General features: G+C 38.9%; 1 protein-coding gene across 3 annotated transcripts in view; it reads right to left on the reverse strand.

Moving 5' to 3' along the window:
- TMTC4 (transmembrane O-mannosyltransferase targeting cadherins 4) overlaps positions 1-23,680 on the reverse strand; it is a 90,421-nt gene that overhangs the window by 45,674 nt on the left and 21,067 nt on the right. For 2 of the 3 annotated variants that reach the window (XM_087871519.1, XM_034418214.3), the window contains exons 3-11: positions 21,762-21,877; positions 20,366-20,582; positions 17,141-17,228; positions 10,740-10,837; positions 8,796-8,888; positions 6,166-6,327; positions 5,292-5,494; positions 3,227-3,398; positions 2,995-3,126 (exon numbers count right to left, since the gene is read on the reverse strand). In XM_087871519.1, the coding sequence (XP_087727645.1) occupies positions 2,995-3,126; positions 3,227-3,398; positions 5,292-5,494; positions 6,166-6,327; positions 8,796-8,888; positions 10,740-10,837; positions 17,141-17,228; positions 20,366-20,582; positions 21,762-21,877 (1,281 nt within the window). The remainder of the gene's footprint in view (positions 1-2,994; positions 3,127-3,226; positions 3,399-5,291; positions 5,495-6,165; positions 6,328-8,795; positions 8,889-10,739; positions 10,838-17,140; positions 17,229-20,365; positions 20,583-21,761; positions 21,878-23,680) is intronic. The other variant, XM_060686584.2, reaches the window with a different exon arrangement.

Consider the following 23,680-nt stretch of genomic DNA (forward strand, 5'->3'; position numbering starts at 1 on the left):
TTCCTCACCAAAAAAGGTAGGTGCGTCTTATACTCAGAAAAATACGGTAATTATCCTTGATAAAACAAGAGGTGGAGGGGGAAAAAAAGCGACAGAATATTGAAAGAGCTCTTAGCTTTAAATGTAAAGGCTCTGATCACCATCCATATATCAGGAATACTTAATAGGACTCAGAACTTATCCTCATCACCACCACTTTCAATGGCCATATCCTTATCAAAACATTCATGAACACCGGGTGGACAACTCCAGGAGAAATGCTACAACTGTATGCATCCTAGTTTCCAAGCTAATCAAGATTCTGAAGAATTCTAGCTTATTTGAAAGCCCAAAGATATTTTTCTATCAGATATCCATGCTGCAATTGTTGGAGAATGAAAAAAAATATTCTCAATGTTTAATTGGTTTGATTACGGAACCTGTTCTTTGATAATGGAAACGCTATTCAGAAAGTGACGATTAAGATTGCATTTTAATGACGCATCTAAACCAAGTAATTCCCAAATGAAAATCAAATTGATGCTGATATTGACAATTGGCTGTGATGTTTATGTCAGATTTAAATTTATTATATTTTCAGTTTGTTTTATAATTGCATTTCTCATGTAGTCAATCTCAAATAAATATTATGATTTCAAAATTAAATCTAAGAATTACAACCTTTGTAATTAAGAAAACAAAATTAGGATTTACATATACAAGTTCTGTGACTACAATGGATTGCTTCCCGCAACAAAAATGTTAAAAGACTAAGTTCAGCTGTGTGTTAGAATATGATTATACAGTCAATATATTTTCACATTTTGTCGTGGTGGGAACTGTACTCCAAATTAAATTGAAAATGGGTCCCCTGCTTCAGGAAATATTAAAACACCAATGCCATTTACTATAAATATTTATTATAATTACTAATATAATCCCTTATCCCTACAGAACACTAATGGCAACATTTATTGTTGGATGTAACAATCTAAGCAGAATACTAGCTCTTTATAGAACTAAAAGACTTTTTTTCTATTTTGATTTACAATATCACGTTTTCTTCATATTGAAGCTTATATTCCAGATTTTCTCTCATTAACCTGCCTTTTGATGGCGAACCTATGGCATGTCTGCCAGAGAGGGCACGCAGTGCCTTCTCTGATGGCATGTGAGCCATTGCCTCAGTTCAGTTCTGCTGCGCATGCGCGCGTGCCTCCTGCCGGCCAGCTGGTCTTTGGGTCTCTGCCATGTATATTCATGGGCAGGGCGCGTGGGGGGCTGCACACGCATGCACCGGGGCAGGGCGCGTGAAGGGGGCACGCGCATATGTGCAGAGGGTGGGGTGCATGGACAGAGCCTGTGCGTGCATTGCATTTTGGGCGCTTGCATGTGTGCACGCACTTTGGGTACTCGGTCCAGAAAAGGTTAGCCATCACTGTTCTAGAGGAAGACTTAAATTGGAATAACAATAGTTCCGCTGCTCACATTTTAGACATAAGTAACTGAAATGAGAATAGGATGAAGATCATGTAACATCTGTGCCCAGTGAATACAATATATTATTAACAGCTTTATTAACAGCATCCAGTTGCTTTTAATAATGCAGAAAATCAGGGATTGGCCCAATTTCTGAAGCACCATTTCTGCACAAATAACGCAATTTCTGAATTATCTGCAACCATCTTGTGTTCGTAAGTAAACAAAATATTCAACACCAGTTCACTCCTGAGGATACTAGCTTAAGAATTGTTAAGCTTAGAAGTAAAGTAGTATAATTTATTCATGGACCCTTCCTATGAACAGAACATCCAGATTGAAAAGTGTATAAAAGCATTTGAAGTTGTTGGTCTACATCAGGGGTCTGCAACCTTAAGCACTCAAAGAGCCATTTGGACCCATTTCCCACAGAAAACAAAACATCGGGAGCCACAAGACCTGGGTGGGCGTGGCCAACTCAATGTCACTCACTTCTACGAGTCACATGACCCCCTAGCCACGTCTACCCAGCTGGTCATTAGGGCAGAGAACCAGTTGTTAAAAAACACCGGGAACCACAAAACCCTTTTGACATCTCTCTCTCTCCCCTCCCTCCCCCCTCTCTCTCCCCCTCTCTCTGTATCTCTGTCTCTGCCCTGGCTGCTTCTCCATCCCCTGCCATCACCCTTATCTCCTCAGGCCAGGCAAGAAGTGACTGGGAGGGGAGAGTGAAGGTGGGGGCAGCCAGTGGTGGGATCACCCGACAGGGAGCCACAGCAGAGGGCCCAAAGAGCTGCATGTGGCTCCAGAGCTGCAGGTTGCTGACCCCTGGTCTACACAATAAGGGATATGTATGCCCCAAAGCCACTTGTTCACTGGATTTATTACCCTTAAAAAATGCTATGCAGCTTGTGACTGTGTGCTACACACCACTGCATTACAAAAGATCATGTAATCCTCATCATTTTTTTACCACAGTCAAACATCAACAATATTCAAATTCATTCTAGTGATAGAGCAGCAAAAATAATTTAAGGCCTGAAAGCAAAGCTTTAATTCAGGCAAGATGCCCATGGCATTTCAGAAATCAAGACTGTGTTAATTAGTGTGCCTGTATCCAACCAATAAAATTGGGTGTGAGACCTTCTCTAAAACACACAATGAAGATGTTCTTGTTTTCCTATTCAAGACATACGATAACTATTCTTATCAGCTATCACTAACACAGAAACCATATCACTAAACAGAAACTTGAAACATTGCTCACTTGTTATAAAAACGGTTTTAATGTGACCTTTTTCTCCCTAGGATCCTGTTTTCCAATTAGGAAATGAAATAATAAAAATGTATTCAGAAAACAATTGAACTAAGACATATCAATAGGAAATGTTCAGATGATATTTTAGTTACTAAAACTGCTGATATAATAGAGAACAATCCTAAAATGATTGGGCAAGAAGATAAATACCAGGAATGATAATTATTTGCTGTAATCGAACAATAGAATTATTATTTTTAGAAAACGCAAATGCTTACTTTGGCATTCAGTGGACAGACAGACAAAGCACTTCTAAAAAGCTGCTCCTCCGATCTCCATTGGTTACTACGGATGATGCAACGCCACATATTTATCAGTAAGAGGCCCAGCAGAGCAGCAACCAAAAATTTCTTGAGAAAGAAGAAAACATATTAGGACACATATCTCAGCTTTTAAATCTCTTTTCCATTTTTTTTTTTTTGCCAACCGTTAGGATAATGTTCTTTGTACCTTATTCTTAGCTTGTTTACACAACAGACAAAATCCATATGTAATCAATATGCAGTAACCAATACTGGGAAGATAGGTGACCCTCTCGGCAATAACAAACCCAACTCTAAAAAATAGGTTACTTGCAGGTAGAAAAGGAATGATGAGAAATCCCAATCCCAGGGTAAGGATTCTGAAATGCAGAGGGGAAAAAAATGATTTTACAACACGGAATAAAACTCTTACTACAATATATATATGATGCAAGAAATTCAATTTAGATTTGGAATGACATACCTAAGAATCCAGCCCTACTTTGCCAGGGAGCTCTGCTATCCCCTGTCCTTCTGTGTGGATTCAGTAACATCATGGATTTTTGATGTCCTTTTTCATTCTTTCCATATGGGTCCACAGGGGGAAGTTAGCGAGCAAGTGATGACAAAACATGCCACAACTAATGTACTACTCTCAAACTTAAGGACATCAGTTCCTAAGAACAAGCTTTGTGTCATTATGCCACTAAACACATGTTGCCATTTGCCTAAGTTTCCATTCCCCAGAAAAAGTCATCATGGGGAAAAAATCATATAGGCTTCTCAGCACAGTCCTTAACTTCCAAGATTTGTATTAAAGGATTACAAACCATTTAGAAAGAAATGATTCAATCTAATAATTCTAACTATGCAAGGTGAAGATCAAAACTATCCTCTTTATTTTGAAGAAATTATTATCTCTGTAGAAGAGCTGTACAGGATGACTGTTATTTAATTTATTACAAGGTCTTTTTTAATATTCTTTTTTATCATGGACCGTGGCTCTCTGTTTGGTTTTTTTCTCCTATATCAATGCATAGGCACAACAGATCAAAGGCCTAAATCCAGCTATTTCCTTTTAATGTTTTGAGGATATTAAAGACCAGTCTTAGATATCATCCAGGAACATACTGCATATCCAGAACAAAACATTTTGATGGCTGAGAAAAATATCAGTATCAAGGAAAATGTAAACACCCAAGCGTAATATAGTAAAGAAAAAAATCTAAGGTGTTTAGAGTAAAAATCTGCAGAACAGAAAGGGTGCATGTATGTGGATGGATGTTAAGATAAATAAACTACATATTTATTCTCTGATCTCCCGGTCTTTTCAACTGTCTATTGAAAAACCTTCTGTAGAAATGTATCTCTCCTAAACAATGTGGGATGGAGTAGTGGAGGTTTGGCATAGGGACAAGGTGACTGGCTTTAAATGGGACTCACAGTGTACCATAAATAATCTCAAAAAAAAAAAAAAATCATAGAAGGAAAGTTTTCAATTTCTTCCCAGCAAATTCCCCCACTTCCCTTTCTTTCATTCATTTGCATTATCAGGACACTCTTTCCTTGCAAGCTATGGAACTATACAATAATGCACATAATGAACCGTTCAAGAACTGTTAAAATAATTCTTGTTTTTTTTAAAATTGCAATCTCAAACAAAGTAAGTGTTCACAGAAAAATGTCTAATTTGAACCCCAGTCCCTTTTGTCAATTAAAGCAATTGAAGAATAATTACTGATTATCTAATCAGCACAGAAGTGTACCTTAATACTTTTACAGAAATCATTTAACAATTCAATTCTGTCAAGCAACTTTCATTTGTTAAAAATGACATGATGTTTTCCCATTATTTTCCCTGGATCTGCTTACCAACAAAAGAGTAATCATCCTGGGGCAAAATTACATTTAAACAGCCAATGTCAGTAGTTCTTTTTTTAGCCTCTTATTTTTTTTGCCAGAGAAACAATGTTGAAAAACATCACAGATCAATTATACGTTATTTTGAGCATAAATTATTATTTTTTATCTCCTACAGAGTTAAGGAGCTCAAAATGTCCTCTCACGAGGAAGACAAAGCAATCACTTTCCCCTTCAAGTTTTCCTCCCCATGGCCAGTAGAAATGAAGATTGGCCCAAATTAGGAAAGTACTGCTATAAATATTTATTGGCACTGTATTTGCTAAATGATATTGATTCCACTAATTCCCCAAAGAAGAGTAGTGCTAGATGTCATGCAATAATGTCTTATCAACATGTTGACCCAAATTTACCTTCTTTTCTGGCCATCTTTCGAACCCAAAGCTTGGCATGCTAGCACAATCAGGCACAGCCAAAGAAGCACCAGAGCAATTATTCTCCAGTCACTGACTGATTTAATAAGGGGCACGCAGCCCATTGACCAATCAAAACACAGCCACCAGGGACACAGCAGCAGCCAAGCATTCAGAGAATAGTAGTAATTATAATTTACAGCCTGTCAATGAAAGGGAAAAATATATGTATATATATATATATATCAGCTCGTGGGAATATCAAAAACAGGGAAGGGAATCAACATTTCAATAATGAATCTGAATTTCGAGGAAACATCTTCAGCTATTTTAAACCAAATCGAACCAAAGAGACTTCACAGAGACTCAACCAGCTAGTGAAATGTAAGTAACATAATGTTATCTCTCAGTGTGAACAGAATCACCTAGCAGGTCAAGATGATTTCACTTCCTTGGAAGGTTAGGAAATAATGCACATATGAATCACAGGCCACCATGGAAAGTTTAAAATTCAAGATGGCTGTAGTGACCACACAACTGGAGCCAAGCCTCTTGTGTATATGTTATTAAAAGAGGCACAGCTTCAATCTGGGGGAGGTCACCTCCGTTTTCATTTCTTTGATTCTAACCCTTCCTCCCTGTTGGCCCTGATATGAACTCATACAACCACATCCTGATCCACCAAGCCTCATTACTGTCTGTTTTGATCAGCAACCATTTCCAAGACCTCCGGTAGAAATATTTTTCCCCAAACTATTATCGGCATGGATGGAACTGAACAGGGAACTCAATTTATACAGCACGTTCACTGTGCCGCTGTCTGATCTTATGAACAATCATTGATGTCGGCAAAACCTCATATTTTCCAGCTTACCCTTACAAACGGACTGGTTGCAAATGAAGCTGGGTTATCCACTTCTGTAAATGCTGGAGGCCCTGTGCCCATAATTTGCCAGCGGGCATATAGAACAGTGGCTCCTCCAGATAACAAAAGAGTAATTCTGAAAAGAAGTCCTTTTCTAAACACCACTAGGCTCTATGAAGGAAAGGGAAATAGTAATTATTAAAAAAAAAAAGAAATCTAAGTTATTAACTGCTTTTTACTCTTAAAAATAGAAACAGAGCAGGTAAGTATGCACAGATTGGATAAGAATAGGAAAAGTTAACGCTCTCATTAAAAACAGCCATTAAAACAACCAAGACTGTGGGAGAATAGCAATAGCACTTAGATTTATATACTGCTTCACAGTGCTTTACAGCCCTCTGAGCAGTTTACAAATGTCAGCATATTTCCCCCAACAATCTGAGTCCTCATTTTACTGAACTCGGAAGGATGGAAGGCTGAGTCAACTTTGAGCCTGTCAGTATCAAAGATATAATAACAACCATCTGAACATATAATATAGCCATCTTGCACGCTCCCCATGGGATCCCCAAGGTTTTTGGACAAACCATGGTTTAAGTGCTTTCCAGAAAGCTAGAGGCATAAATGGTTTGGATCATGGCCCAAATTAAATTCCATAGCTGTATAAGAATAACGAAGTTTGGAAAGCATCTATCATGATATACTTTGCCATAAAAGATATTGAAATACAATTTCTCATTGTAGACAGATCCATGTAGGTGTTACTGCTGGTTGAATTTATGTTGGTGTCATTTGATTTTATTGATCTGTACATTTATGCACTGGCTTGATTGCTGGATAGTATAAAATGTCATTAAAAACAAGCATTCTGTTTTATAGTACTGACCACAATAGGGAAACTTCAGAAATAATTCTATAAATTTCAATGCTTAGCTATTTCACAAGCTTAACAACGAAATAAAAACTTCCACTTTCACTGAAATCAACAGAGAAGACTTTTGGAAGGAAATTGGTGGAAATATTTGTTAGCTTGCTAAAGGTTTTTTAAAAAATTATTTAACATTATCTTCTACATGCGTCAATACATTTATTTCAAATACGTCAATGTGAATGTATACAAACTCTACATAGCATTGCCATTGCTTTAACTGTTCATAATAATAGCATTGCCATTGCTTTAACTGTTCATAGTTTGAAAAAAAGTATATCTTTTTGATAGATATTAAAAATATTTATAGCTGTCATGTAACAGAATTCAGCAGTAGCCTGGAATGGTATTTAATTTTTTTATTTTAGTTGACAGAGAATATTAATGGTGTTTAGTATTTGACATTAATAGCATTCTATAATATTTTGAATTTGTTAGATGATATGCAATTCTTTATGACATCTGGCAGTTATATGATACTACTATTCACTGTGTTTGATAACTGAGAAAACAACAAATTAAACAAGGAAGAAAGCCAATGTTACAGTTAACAGTCAGGTTTTAAAAGCTGTGGACAGATGTCACATTAAAGCTTTGATATGATACTTAATTTGGTGCTTTTTAAAAACATTCAGCCATATATAATGTTTAATTTTTTTTTTACTGTTTATTAAACTTACCCCCTATTGGTCATACAATATGATTGAAGTGTGAGGTAAAATAAAATATGCAGTGCTGTCAGATCTCTTGGTGAGAATACAAGTCACTTAAGTGAGATGGCAATGTAGAAATTTGATGAAAACAAACAAACAAACCTATTTGATGACTTCCACAGGAGCAATCAGAGTGATTTTTGCAGAGAAATCTCTCCTACGCTGACTTCCTCTACTGTTACTTTCCAGAAGTTTTGGATTTCAATTGAGAACCTTTATATCCAATCTATGTGCACATTTATGGAAAACCATGCTCCTTGCATTATATGCCTTACCTAACTGAACAGGTACCTTTAATATCATTACTTGCAGAAACTTCTCAGCTATAATGAAATATCCAAAGAAATCTATTTTGGGCATTGGTGTATGCATTCTATTCCTAATTTTAACATTCTGATTCTAACTATCATTTTATTTGGAGGTAAATTCCACTGAAATAAATGGAAACCATATGTTAACAGCAAGATTAGGATAGGCAAGAGATTTAAGTAACTCAGTTACTTAACAGCATTTTGTAATAGCCTAGTTTTAACCTGATGGCTTTTTGGGAGGGGGGGAAGAAGGGAGGGGAGGAGAGGAGAGAGAGACAGAGAGAGAGATTGAGATTTATCACATGCTAACATTCTCTACCAAAATATAAACTATTAACAAAGGAAGCAAATGGCAAGAGATGAGAGTCAACAGAATTCAAGATGGGCTAGACTTAAAATTGCTTATGGGTGCAAAGGGACTTGACACTAATGTCATGCTTGACCCCTCTCTTGGGCTTGGCCTGGTCATCGCTTACAGAAAGGCAGGTGTGTCCAATGTTTTTCTTCCCCATAGCTTCTTGCTGGCAAGGCAATCACTTGTATGCTAGCATACAAGCCACCAAGGCGCGGGAAGCATTGTCCTGACTTCTAACCCTAATGGGCAGTTATGTCCATTATGGTCATAACTCAAGGACTATCTGTATCTCACACAATATCTTATTCAATCTAAAAATGAAGGGGACTTACCTCTACTGACTTATCCTTATGAAGTATCTTCAAAACAACTTCCAAAATATTGAGCCTGTTGATCACGACAGCATCAAACAGAGCATTTAAACCCTAAAAATACAGAAAACCAAGTAAGAAAGAGAGAAATAACGTGTGTGTGTGTATGTGTGTGTGTGTATGAGAAAATATAAAGCTGGGGGTAAAAAGAAAATCTGGACAAAGAATGGAACTTTTGAAATAGACAGTATTTCCTATCTATGAATATTTCACAGTACGCTTATTAAGTATTTTTCTGGTAAACTTTTTTGGTAAACATTCTCCAAAATAATATAAAGTATGTTATATAAATTATTTGTATGCTTGTATGTCTGTGTGCGCAAGTTTATCCAAAAATAAAATCAACTTTATTCAGTGGCGTTTAGCATTTGGTAAATATGCAGCCTTATTCTCAGCAGTATAAAGTTGTTCAAAAGAAGTCCAACCCATCTACGTATCTATAATCAGCAATGTCCTGTTGATTTTACTGGGACTTGCTTTTAGATGACACAGAGAGAACTGTAGTCTTAATTATATGAGATGTTGAACATAAAAGAGAAAGTCGTAAATAAAAATCTACAACTTGTGTAGCAAATTGAAACTGATATTGAGGAAGAATCTCTTTTATCCAGTATTAAGGGCTCGCAACATATCTGATAATCCAGTTAAACTCTAAACACTCTTAGCTCTGCTAAATAATATGGGAATATTCCCCATTTTTCAGGAAAATCATCTTATACATTTGTTTTGAAGCATTTAACAAATTCCAAACATACTTTTGTTTATAATTTTACTTTGGAAGAAACACCAGTTCCACACAAGTGGACCTGCGCAAGTGTAGTCTATTTCAATCAGTTAGCAAAAGAGTTTCATCCTAGTTTAATCTAAATTTGGATAAACAAATGACAATTTCCCAAATCTGCAGATAATATAAAAGACCTGACTGCTGTCACATAAAAAGCCTTCACTCTCTTCAAAAGTCTATAACTTCATCATTAGTAAATCATTATTTAGCAATGGGGGTCAGGAGGTTAGTTGAGCCCATGAGGTGATGCTGATATACTGTGGATTGGTATTGTGCTCAGTTGCCATTATGTGTTTATTATATTGTTATTTTATATTGTGTGCTTTCTAAACTCTGTCTTAGCTGCATAGAGTTGCTATTTTAAATTGATTAAAATATACAATAAATCCATAATCTGAACTACAGCAAAATGCGAATGCCTTGGATTAACCAGTAAATTGTTGATTCTGAATTTTGGATCAATCTGGAAATTGATCCTGGCATTATTAGAAAATATTAAATAATGGAAGATTAATACACACACACATATATAAAACTGATAGATGAATTCAGTCATTTGTGACTTATAAATCATTATTTATATTACAGCATACTAATATGGATAGTAGAGATACAGGTATAGAGATATATTTCCCAGCAATGCAAGTTTGTTTTATAATTTAATGTTCAACATCCTAAGAAAAAACATTTTTCTCTACATATCAAAGCTTTTACATTTTTTGACGTGCACTATTCAAATCTCATAAAATAGGCTTACGTTTTTTTCTCTACCTCAAATCATGTAACCCAAGAACAGATCATGAGATGAATGCACTTTTTTGAATCATATTAATTTGCATTTGAAAATGTCCACAATTTTCCAGAAAACCCAAATCCTTGTCAATATAGTCAAACCATGATTAAATCAAATTATGGTTTAGTGCAGTGTCTGGTCACTCATGACAGCAAGGATAATAATGAATAAGGGGAAGCAGCAATGCATCTTTCAAAAATGTTCAGAGCGAAAGAAAGCTGCTGAAATTGTAAGAAATCCTGAGTAATGTGGAAATACAGAAAATGCCTCTTTGTGTATAACACTCTAGTTACCACTGAATTGAGTTGCCAAGAAATGTTAAAATTACCAATATTGTAACGCCTTGTTCTTTGCACAGCATCGCCATAGTGCCAAGGAGAACACTCAGCAAAACCCAACCGATGGAGAACTGGGATCCTTCTTTATCTATCAATTTTAAAAGAAAAGACAAGAGAGAGAAAAATGACAGTCTATACCAGAGGTGTCAAACTCACGACCCGCGAAGTGGATGCGTCATGCGCTGACCACGCCCAACCCATTTAACGAAAGGGGAAAAAGTTGCAATACATCACATGACGACAACGTGATGCTGTGAGTTTGATACCCCTGGTCTATACAGATCTTTAACTCAGGTTATTTCTGATTGCAAAATATAACTCAACATATATAGTTGTAATTATTTACTGTTAAAACGTTTTTTTTTCTTTGTATTTTTCAAGTGTTTTAAAAAGCACTTTCAATGTGTTTTTTTTATTTTCTTTGAGAGTGTATGTGCATCTTTATTAAGCCTTTGTTATCTTTTGATCTTTCTATGATTTATTTAAAAAGATAGAAAAATAAAAAAATAAAGATGTTTTCTTAGTTTTGTACACTCAATGCACCATTACAGATGTCTAAAGGACATGGTTTTCTCGTCATGTGCTTAATATTCTGGACCCAAGTAGACATCATGTTGGCTCCTTCTAAAATTTAAAATTTCTTTTAAAAACAGCCATTGTCCCTGACTTGGCTACTTCTGCAGAATGGATTTCTAAATTCTGAACTGCCTTCCTAAGCAAATCCACTTGAACTATCTTCACTTACCACCATCTTAATAAGTAAGAAAGAAAGAAAGTGAGAATACATTGATCCTAAACCAATATGTTGGACCTCAATAGATGTAAGGTCTAGATAATTCCATTGCCCTAACCAGTGGTGGGTTTCTCCCAGTTCGGCCCGGTTCGTGGTGACAATATGACATCACCGAACTGGTTCTCTTTGTCCGGGAGCTGGGCCCTCCTGCCCGCCCCCGGGTTATTCCTACCTTTTATTTCTTCTTTCTTAGCCCAGCTGATAGATGAGGCAGAGTGGATTGCCACACCTCAGCTGGGCAGATTCGTAACGCGCTTGCACGAAGAGGCGATCACGCGTGAAGCGTGTGCACGAAGAGAACCGGTAGTAAAGCCGGTTAGAACCCACCACTGGCCCTAACCCTTTTAGCTCATGCAAAATAGATATACTTTCAGAGAGCAATTCATGAGAAATACAAGCATTTCTTTTTTCAGATCTTTGCTCCTAGGACCTGCCTGCCTGCTCCACGCTATCACAGAACCCGGATGCCCTTATGGCTAAGACTGAAGACATTTTGCTTTTTAAATCAATCGATATCAGTCATAATCCAATCCAATAACCTGTAATATTTTCATTGCGAGGATATTCTATAAAAACCAAGATATATGTTGCAGCACTCAAAACAATAAACGTAGCTTTTGCATCTCAATTTTCGAAAAAGTAAAGCAACAAAAAAAAAGTGCCAATTATGACTCCAAAGATACACACATGCCAAGTGTGTTAATCAGTTTAATGAAGCACACATTCTACAACTATGCTGTTTCTCCCACCATGATCTCCTGTCAGAGAATGGAACTCATTTGTGGTTGGCACCTGAACCTAGTTTAAACTGGTACACCATATTGTGGGAAGGCATTCTGCCACCCTCAGCAGATGGTCACAAGCTTAATGTATGCCAAAGATTTGCAGCAAGCATTTTGATTCCTGTTCCAAAAGATACAATGCCCACAAGTGCTTCTGTCATTTTATAGAAGAGAATCTAGCTTATATAATTTGATTATATTCATACTGTAAGATTGTGAAATTTATACATTCACTTTAAGTTTCAATGAAGTTGTCCTGAGACAGAGGCCTACAGGTAGTCCTCCCCATACGACCCTAATTGAACCCACACTTTTTTTGTAGCTAAATGAAACATTTTTTAAGTGAATTTTACCCCATTTTGTGACCTTTTGTGCCACTATTGTTAAGCGAATCATTGCAGTTGTTAAGTTAGTAACACAGTTATTAAATGAATCTGGTTTCCCCATTGACTTTGCTCTCAGGAAGGTCACAAAAGGTGATCACATGACCCCGGGACATTGCAACCATCATAAATATGAGTCAGTTGCCAAGCATTTGAATTTTGATCCCGTGACTATGGGGTATTGTAAGTGTGAAAAAAAGTCCTAGGTCACTTTTTTCAGTGCCGTTGTAGCTTTGAACCAGGGGTGAAACGCTCCTGGTTCGGACCGGATCCCCCGATCCGGTAGCGATGGCGGCAGGTGGTTCGAAGAACCAGTAGCAAAAATCCCTGCGGGTTTCCCTCCCCCGTCCATCATGCCTAGCTGAGCCGCACGATCATCAGAGGCTTTTTTTTTTTTTTTAAACTTTTAAAAGCATTTTTTCTACAAATTCTTCCGCCGAAAAAATGCTTTTAAAAGTAAAAAAAAAAAGCCTCTGATGATTGCATGGCTCAGCTGGGATCGTCAGAGAAACTTTTAAAGCATTTTTTTCTGCAACCCCTTCCGCTGAAAAGGTGGTTAAAAAAATGCTTTGAAAAGCCTCTGCCGATCAGGCAACACAGCTGGGATTGTCAGAGCCTTTTCAAAGCATTTTTTTAACCACCTCTTCCGCTGAAGAGGTTGCAGAAAAAAATGCTTTAAAAGTTTCTCTGACGATCCCAGCTGAGTTGCCTGATCGTCAGAGAGACTTTTCAAAGCATTTTTTAAAAAGCCTCTTTGACAATCCCAGATGAGTTGTCTGATTGTCAGTTAGGCTTTTAAAAAAATATCTGATGATCAGACAACTCAGCTGGTATCGTCAGAGAGGCTTTTAAAAAAATGCTTTGAAAAGCTCTTGCAGCCTAAATAGACTTCAAAACAGGTAGTCCTCAATTTACAACCATCCACATAGCAACCATTCAAAGCTACAACTGCCATGAAAAAAGTGACTTACAAGTGTTGCAGCATCCCCAGTCACATGATCAAAAAATTAAGATGCTTGGCAACTGGCATGTCTTTATGACAGTTGCAGCGTCCCCATTTGCTGAATTCTCATCACGACCCCCCAATTCACTTAACGATTCCATCGATTTGCTTAATAATCAGGACAAAAAGGTCATAAAATTGGGTGAGACTCATTGAACAACCATCTTTGTTTAACAACATAAATTCTGGTCTTAAGTGTGATTGTAAATTGAGGACTACCTGTATTGTATTTGTTGTTTTTTAAAAAGAGTTAGATTTTGTTTAAAATCATTTTTTAAAATCTTTTTAAATCATTGTTTTAAAATCTTCCTGGCTTGACAATAAGGTAACCAGAAAGAGAGGATCACACGAGGACCAATCTGATCTTTACCAGTGTGTTAAGGATCATGGTAAAAAAATGTGATCATTCATGTATCACTTCGATTTTTCATTCCATTTTAATGTCATTTCAGTGGTGAAATCGTCTGCGGTTTGCCACCGGTTCGCTACCCACGGATGCGTGGTGTGCACCAAACACATGCTGCACATGTGCACCAAATGCACGCTGCTCACGCGCATGCACAATGCACACCAAATGCATGCTGCATGCATGCAGTGCACACCAAATGCATACTGCACGCGTATGCACAGTACATACAGTACACACCAAACGCGTGCTTTACATGGAAAAAGAAGGCTTAAGAAGGAAGTAGAAGAGCGATGGTGGGGAACAGCTTTGCTAGAAAGCAGGATTTCCTGCTTTCTAGAGAATATAAATAGCTATATTTCTAGCGAATATAAATAGCGAATATTATATCGATTTATAAATCGATATAAATCGTGTGGCACAGCTGATCGTCGGAAATACCGGTTTGGAGGAACCGGTAGCATTTTTTTACTACCGGTTTGCCCAAACTGGTGCGAACCGGTAGCATTTCACCCCTGTGTCATTTTTATAATAATATGTTGTTTTAAGATGTTACCATTTGGGCCATGTGATAACAACAATGAAAAAAGAATGAAAGAAAACCCTGCAGCTATTTTCTTCATCATTAGCAAGCACTATAGATTGGAAGTTTGGGTAGCCTAGCTCCTCCTGATGAAAATAATGCTGCATCCTTTTTCCCCCCCTTTGGAACCACAAAACTGAAGCAAGTAGTTTCTTCCCTCTGTTTGAAAAAGGTGTGTGTGGGGGGAAAGGGCAGCATTATTTTTGATTGCTAGAGGGAGCTATCACAGTCACAGCTTCCTGTGCTAGCATCAGTGTTTAAAACGCTGCTGGCTTTGTCTTTTGTTTGCACAGGTGAGGGAAAGAGGCTGAGGAAGACATCAAAGGCTGGTTTGGTCTGGCTTAAGCATTAGTACTAACTACAGCTGAAGTCTAATTGCCGTGTTAAAAACTGGACAGAAGAGACTGGGTGGCCCTCCTTCCCCCGAATAATAAAAGAGGTAGCAAACACCCTAGGGCAGGGGTGTCACTCGATTTTGTTGAGAGCCTCATCAGGGTTGTGTTTGACCTTGGAGGCCAGGGTGGGCGTGGCCAGCTTGACGTCACTCATGTCGGGGGCATCTGTGGTGGCCCGAGGGCTCTCCTGGCCCGAGTGCTCTCAGCTGCGATGGCCTCCTGCTGCCTTCTATCAGTGAATATGGAGCTCAGGAGGGCCATGCGCGGGCCCTCCCCAGCTCCATTTTCGCTGGCAGAGGCACTGCGGGCCGCTCTTTGCTGTTTCTAGGGCGAGATCTAAGCACTCTGTGGGCTGGATTTGGCCCCTGTGCCTTGAGTTTGACCCTGGGGATTCCTGTCTCTCCTAGCATCAAGTCTGAACCCAACATTTATTTTCTAGGCAAGGAGATGAGTCAGAAAACACAGGATAAGGTAAAAGGTAAACATATGTGTTAGTCATTCCCAACTCTAGGGGGCGGTGCTCATCTCCGTTTCAAAGCCAAAGAGCCAGCACTGTCCGAAGACGTCTCTGTGGTCATGTGGCTGGCATGACTAAATGCCAAAGGCGCCCGGGATGCTGTTACCTTCCCACCAAAGTTCATCCCTATTTTTCTACTTGCATTTTTTCCGTGCTTTCGAACTGCTAGGTTGACAGAAGCTGGGACAAGTAACGGGAGCTCACCCCGTTATGCGGTACTAGGGATTCGAACCACTGAACTGCCGACCTTTCGATCAAAGAAGCCTAAGACATCTTAACCAAATATTTATACACAATATCATATGTACACCATACAATATATGGGTACATAAAATGCATGCTACTGATGATATATATGGAAGTCCAAAGCAGGGATGTCCAATCTTGGCAACTTTATGACTTGTGGACTTCAACTCCCAGAATATCCCAGCCATCATAGGGAATTAAGTCCACAAGTCTTAAAGTTGCTAAAATTGGACCCTCATCTAAAGGCATGTCCACACAGTATTCCTAGAGTTAATTAGCTTCTTTAAAACAGTATCAGCATGGAGAAGTGGTTGGTTTTGTCTGTTTGGAAACTAAGTGATCTGGTTAACATCTGTTGACATTCCAGGGCTGTATGCTAGACTGGAAATTAAAAAAAGAAAGATCCACAAGAAAGAAATGGTAAAATATTTCCATGAGCTTGCTCAAAAGATGGCAATGTAACAATTACAAGGAGTTTAAATTGACTCAGAGGTGAAAACAAAACAAAATGGAAGCTTTCTCCAAACAAAGGAAATGTTTTAATTACAGAAGTTCTAAAAAATCAGATATAATTTCTATGCATAATAGTGCAAATTTATTTTGGCTCTTTGTTGCCCAAATTTCCAAGATTTTTCCAATCAGTCATTGAAAAATTAAGGGTACCACTAATTAAAATACTGTTAACTCATTTGCAGGTGAGTTGGGGTATCAAACTCGATTTCATTGAGGGCTGCATCAGGGCTGTGTTTCACCTTGGGGACTGGAGTGGGCGTGACCAGGGTAGGCATGGCCAGCTTGATGTCACTAGTGTTGGGGGTGTCTATGGTGGCCTGAGCGCTCTGCCAGTGAAAACGGAGCTTGGGGGGTGGGGTGGCATTTTCAACTACCCTCTGCCAGCAAAAGCAGAGGTCAAGGGGTCACACACGCCATCCCCCAGGCTTTGTTTTCAACTGCAATGGCTTCCTGCAGCCCTCTGCCAGCAAAAGCGGAGCTCAGGGGGGGCTGCGTGCACCACCCAAGCTCCGTTTTTGCTGGCAGTCGCACCGCAGGCTGGTCCTTCGTTGTTTCCATAGCGACCGCACAAGCCATATTTAAGCATCCCGTGGGCCAGATCTGGACTGCAGGCCTTGAGTTTCACACCCCTGAGATAGACAAAGTGACACTTTGGACATGCTGATTTCTGAAAAGAAAACATTCCCTAGTTTTCAAACTCAGGTATTCTGTTCATGCTTTTCGTCAAATGGCATAGCCTACCCAAAAACATTCAGGAGGAAAGTACTTACTCTCTTTAAACGCCTTGCAGTAGCCAAGAAAAGATAACAGAAAAAATAGGGCACACAAGAGGTCTGCTCTGCCAACGATCCCTGCAATCTTAAAATGGAAAGGAAGAAGATTTCAGGGTTAGTAAATGAGCCTCTTACCCACCACTCAGACAGCAACAGTCTTTTAAATTATAAGTACTCCTCGACTTACCACAGTTCATATAGTGACCATTCAAAGTTACAATGGCACTAGAAAAAAGTGACTTTTGACCATTTTTCACACTTACGACCTTTGTAGCATCCCCATGGTCACCTGATCAAAATTCAGATGCTTGGCAACTAGTTCATACTTATGACCATTGCTGTGTCCCAAGGTACATGATCCCTTTTTGCGACCTTCTGACAAGCAAAGTCAATAGGGAAACCAGATTCGCTTAACAACTGGGTTACTAACTTATCAACCACAGTGATTCACTTAACAATTGTGGCAAGAAAGGTCATAAAATGAGGCAAAACTTACTTAAGACATGTCTCACTTAACAATATAAATTTTGGGCTCCATTGTGGTCGTACGCCAAGGACTACCTGCAGTTTTTGAACACCAAACTCAGATTCACAGAATAAAAGGGCTAGAAGATATCTTAGAGACCATGTAGCCTAACTTCCTACCTTTGCAGAAATTTGCTCTTAGAATAAGTGAGATAATAAGATCGTTTATTCCAACTGGGGTAATATCCAAATATGTATTCTTCAGCTCCCAAAAGTTCTCTTCCAGCTTGGGAGAGGGTGGGGATCAAAGTTCTGGAAGGCTACTCAAGGACATCAGAATGTCTTTGAGTAGTAAATGGGTTTCCAATGGGTGGCAAAATAACCATAGCAACTTACCACAATTTTTCATAGGACATTTTTTTTTCTAGAAAACCTATCCCACATCCCCTTTAAAACTATTTTCTAGTGCCCATGGCAATATCAACAAATAACAGCATGAAATAACTTAGAGCCATTTAAGCAATCACATGGCATGGACAATTGAATTGTGTAGCCTGACTATAGTCAGCCATCAGACAATATTCTGAGAAGAGAAGCCATGATGTTTTCCCTTCAAAATACACCAGGGAGGAAATCATGAGCTCAGAGATGGGGTAACTTTCAGGTTCACTGGAAGACTGGAACTTCTTTGAGTCACAACCCACCCTTCTTTGATCATTTCCTATACTTTTGAGAAACAGCCTGGAAGACATGAGGGAGCATTCAGGAGACCTCAATGTCTGTGAATATTTCCCCCTCTTCATGTATATCTTTGTAAAATCATCAAATGACCAATCTAATTCCAAGGAAAAATGGAATCTTGCAAAAATCAAAAAAGCACAGGTCTACCACCCAAACTATGTAGCGTGCTACTAATATGTATGGGCCTTACATGTAGCCTCAAGCAGTTGTGGCTTTCAATTTTGGTCACTACCAGTACCAGAGACGTCTAGGCAGGTGGGCGGAGCCTTCTGCCGCCGCCGCTACCGGTTTGCCAGATCCAGGGCGAACTGGTAGCAACCCACCACTGGCCTCAAGAACAAATGCACCCTCTTAGTTATCTCTCTCTGATTTTACTCTTGCAGTAACTCTCCTTGACCTCCCACACTGACTGAGGGATCATGTGTTAACTGCTGAATCTTTATCCGATCTGCACACCCAAGAATTGCAGATTTCAGAATCACAGCGCTTTCTTAAATAAGAGAGCCACACTCTACCAACTCCTTTGAGCGGAACCAAAGGAGTTCAGTTGTTGTAGTTGTTATTAAAAAAAAATCAAAACAAACCATTTCATGGCAAGACATTGCTCCACATTTGAATGTGGCAGTCACAGATAAGATTAGATCATATGTAAAATGTTGAAATTTATTATTACTTCAAGATAGATTCAAACGTAAAGCCCCAAAGCATCTGTTAACTGGCTGATAGGATAAGCAGGGATAGACAAAATGGCGTCTCGACACATCAACATAACCAGACACCTGTGGCTCCCTACCTTACCTCAGTTTTATGGAAACACCTATCTTCATTGGCATGTTCCAAATGTGAAATCAGCCCCAAATATTGCTTAGTATAAACAACTGTCACCATCCAAAGACGACTCAACTAACAACTGAATCATGGCATCAGATTAAGTCTCTGTTCAGAAATGCATGGATGGCTTCATATGAGGATAACAGTGTATCCCAGTGTTAAAATCTGAATACCATAGTGCTTTTCCTCAGAGAACCCTTTAAAGAAACAGATCACAAGAGTCTGCTTCTGTCTAAGATAGATCATATGAACTGCTCTTGAGAAATTTGTTTCAAGAAAGACATTGGATATATCTAATGCAGCACATTTTGTGGGTGTTTCGGTAGGATATTGACTACCAAGGATTAATAAAAACTAGGGATTCTGCCATACAAGTACTTACACTTTCTCCTAGCAAAATGCTATCATCGATCTCCCCAATTATGGATACACCATGCGGTCTTTATGCCAATCAAGATACACTTTAAAAATAAATAAGTATATAAATTATCGGCATCTTTTGAAACCAAAATCTCTCTGAGGGATTAGTAATATACCAGAGATGTCAATGCAAAGGACAGACAAGCAAAGAGAAGTTGCAACATAAAATCAGGTATGTTGTATACCAGGGGTCCTCAAATTTTTTAAGCAGGGGGCCAATTCACGGTCCCTCAGACTGTTCGGGGGCTAGACCAGCTGGGTGGGCGTGGCTAGGTGGTCATGTGACTTGGTGGGCATGGCCAATTTAGCAGTCCAAACAATACACACAAATTAAACTTTAATTTGTTATGCTCCTGAGGGTGGAAAGCAGGTTAGCCTTGGGGTGTGTATGAGGGACTTCTGTTTGTGTGTGTGTGTATGTGTGTCTGTGTGTCTTTCTCTTTCTGAAGGCCGGGGAGGCAAAGAACTGGCCCATTTTTAGCCTCCAGAGGCTTCCGCACGTTCCATTTTTGGCCTCCCTGGCCTCCAGAAGGTGGGTGGGGGCCAGCGGGTAGGTGGGGCGATGTAGGCGGGGAAATCTTGTGGTCTTGTGTGGGCTGGATTAATGGCTTCGGCGGGCCATTAGTTTGAGGACCCCTGTTATATACAGACACACAAACAGAGGAGTGCATACAAGACAGGTAACTGGCAGGAATACAAAAGATTAGATGATGGAACCCTAACGTTTCTGAGCACTTCTTAACACCCGAGTCATTAGGTACTTACACATTCAGTGTGCACAGGATGTACAGCAAACAGCAAAGCCGCTAGGAAGGAGGATTTGGGGACAAAGTTGAGCCTTCTTCCTTTATTGGTGTAGTGCAGCCCACCCAATAATATTGAGAAGACATCAACAATTAAGACAGAAATAATACAATGGAGTATTATATTGATGATATGAAAGCCCAATGGGTGGAAGCCTCCAGCTAAAAGGTAATTAATCCTATACAAGGGAAGACAAAAAGAGAACAGTGAAGTTAAAAACAGGAACAAATGAAATTAGAATATGTTAAAATAATCCAAACGTGTGCTTTATGTATATGCACAGAGATGGCAGTGCCTGTGTAACTTAGTACAGAGGAGATATTGAAGGGAAGTGACAAACAGGGATGCGAAAGGCAGGCAACTTAACACTTGGCATAGCAACTAGCGCTCCTGTATCTGAAGCATCAGCAATAGGAAATAGGTTCTTCTCAACCTAGAAATAGAAGATTCTTTTTAGAGTTTTTGGTCCTTTCTTCTTTTTCAAGTGTTTTCTCCTTTTCTTTTGGTCTTCCCCAGTGATTCAACCTGAGTTCCAGGACAGTTTCTGAACCTCTGTTAGTACCAGGGCAACATTAAATTAGTAGCAATCAAGAAGAATGATTTTAAAGCCAACTGAATATGTAAATGGTACATCATGTGTCCTGCATGCCACAAAGCTCCCAGGTTTAATCCTTGGCAACTCCGAGTAGGACTGGAAATCTTGCACCCATCCAATATATAGCAATATGGCACATCGAGTGGAAATGCCACTTTATTTATTTGCTTATGTTTATAAATAAATAAATAGCCTTTCCTTGTTAGATGCTTACATTGGGATTTATCCCACTAACACCAATCCATGGGCTTGTGAAGGAAGGTTGGAGATTACTCACTTCTTCCTTAAGAGGTTCTGAGTATGTGGATGTGAGAGCGAGTGTACTATAGTGGACCATATATTTTAATGAGAACCATAACACAATGGCAGCCTTCCAGCCAAGAGAACAAGGCAAGCACCAATGAAACTACATGTTGTCTTAAAATGTTGCTAATATGTTTGTGGAAGCAAACACAGTATATGTTCAGGGTTCTTAGTGATCTAGAAATGAGGCCCACATTTTACTTATGAGATGTTTCTAACTGTCTGTAACAGGAGAAGTTATTCTATACGAAGATGTCCATGGTTGAAGAACCCAAAATAATTGTCACATATTATAATCCACCAACAGATTATGCATCCAGATGGGAAAATCAATCTATATTTACAATACTAAATGACACTTTATTTCACTAAATAGACAGCATCTCAATGAATTTTATCCCCATTAATGACCCCATCCCCCAAAAGAAAGCAATCTTAAGGTAGCCTAAAATGTCTCACCTGAAAGTGAATACAGTAAGCGGTCGGTAAGATTTGTGGCTTGTATTGCTACTGAGTTTATTCCCCCAAAAGTCATGATGCCACAGATCACCAAGTGGGGTATCAGCCCTTAGATCCTGAAAGAAACGAGGCCCAAATTTAGGTGATCATCATGGCTCAGAATCTGAGCTCTAAAGCTCTAAATCAAAAGAACTGCTCAGCTGAGATTGTGCCTAGATTGTGTATTTAGAATTTAAATACAAATTAATTTAAAGAACCCTTTAGAATGCTCAGTTACTACTTTTGGTTTGGAACAACAAACTTTGGAACTTGTTTAATGACAAAAAAAGATTCTGCCAAGTGAGCAATTGCATTCTTATTTCAATGCCTGTGAAACTTTTGGATAAGGTGAGGTAAAACACATTAATATGTAATTCACAGGAAAATAAATAACGTGAAATAACTTTGACAATTTCACAACACCAGGCAAGGAAGGCAAGAGCATTCCAGCTGTGTCCATGCAGTAGGTCTCAGGTCCGATGAAAACTCTTTTCAGCAAGATAGCAGATTGACTGATTATGAGCCATCAAATTATTTTTGACTTCTAGAGACCAATCAATCAGAATAGAGCTGGAAGGTATTCTATCCAAGCAGGAGACCTTATATCATTTCAGACAGGTGGCTGTTCAGTCTTTTCTTTAAATAACAACAACAACAACTTTATTGTCATTGTATGTGTATACACAGTATACTCATACAACAAAATTCACTTAACACCCAAAGACCAGGTCCAACATACATGACAATCCCCAAACACCCCCCCCCACCCTCCACAAATTCCCCACCCCTAAACCACCCAAACATCCACACAACAGACCAAGTAATGCTGTCCAACAGCTCACTGATGGTGGCCCTTTAGTTCATTGTTGAGTGCAAATATAGCTCTGGGATAAAAACTATTCAGAAAACGTGTGGTCCGAGTTTTAATTGTTCTGTATCTTCTGCCAGAAGGCAACAGTCCAAAAAGATTGTAAGCAGGATGGGAAGAGTCTCTGAGAATGTTATGCAACCTCCTCAAACAGCGAGATTCAAAGATGTCGTCCAGGGCTGGTAGCTGGAGCCCGATGATATTCTGGGCAGTTTTAACAATTCTCTGTAGAGCTTTTTTATCCACTGCAGAGCTGCTCCCATACCATGCAAGAATGCCGTATGTCAGGACACTCTCAATGGTGCTGTTATAGTAGGACAGAAGTAGATGCTGAGATAAGATTTATCTTCCTGAGCATTCTCAGGAAGTACAACTTCTTCTGTGCCTTCTTCACAAGCATGTTAACATTCATAGTCCATGAGAGGTCCTCCGAGATATAAAGGCCCAGAAATTTAAAACTACCAACCCTCTCCATCTCCTCACCATTTATGTACAATGGTAACTGAACATCTCTCTTCCTCCTGAAGTCAATTATAAGTTCTTTAGCTTTTTTGGTATTAAGTGTAAGATTATATTCCTTATACCACAATGTCAGCCTTTGTACTTCCTTGCTATAAGCAGACTCATTGTTACTACAGTGAGGAACCAGACCATCCAAGAAAGCTTGAGAACATCCAAGCTCCCATCTATTACTAGGGTGATATGAAACCAGCAAGAAAGAACAGTACTAAGCAGCTGAGATGACATGTGAGAAAGGTAGGGATTCCATTATGGCCAACATATTGCCTTTTTGACACACCCACATCCCGCCCTACAACAGATACCCTACAGCAAGAAGGCCAAGAACTATGTTAGATTTAATTTAATAATAATTTGAATTAAATTATTGTGACTATTCCCTATGTATTTAATTATTTTCTTCTTTTGCACTATTGAAAATGATAATTACCTGGCAACCTTTGGAGGCATTCTGAAAGTGTGTCCAACGTATGCCTGTAATATCTACAGTATA

The sequence above is a fragment of the Pantherophis guttatus genome, chromosome 5, assembly GCF_059756535.1.
Source record: "Pantherophis guttatus breed Tessera chromosome 5, ASM5975653v1, whole genome shotgun sequence".
Taxonomy (NCBI): domain Eukaryota; kingdom Metazoa; phylum Chordata; class Lepidosauria; order Squamata; family Colubridae; genus Pantherophis; species Pantherophis guttatus.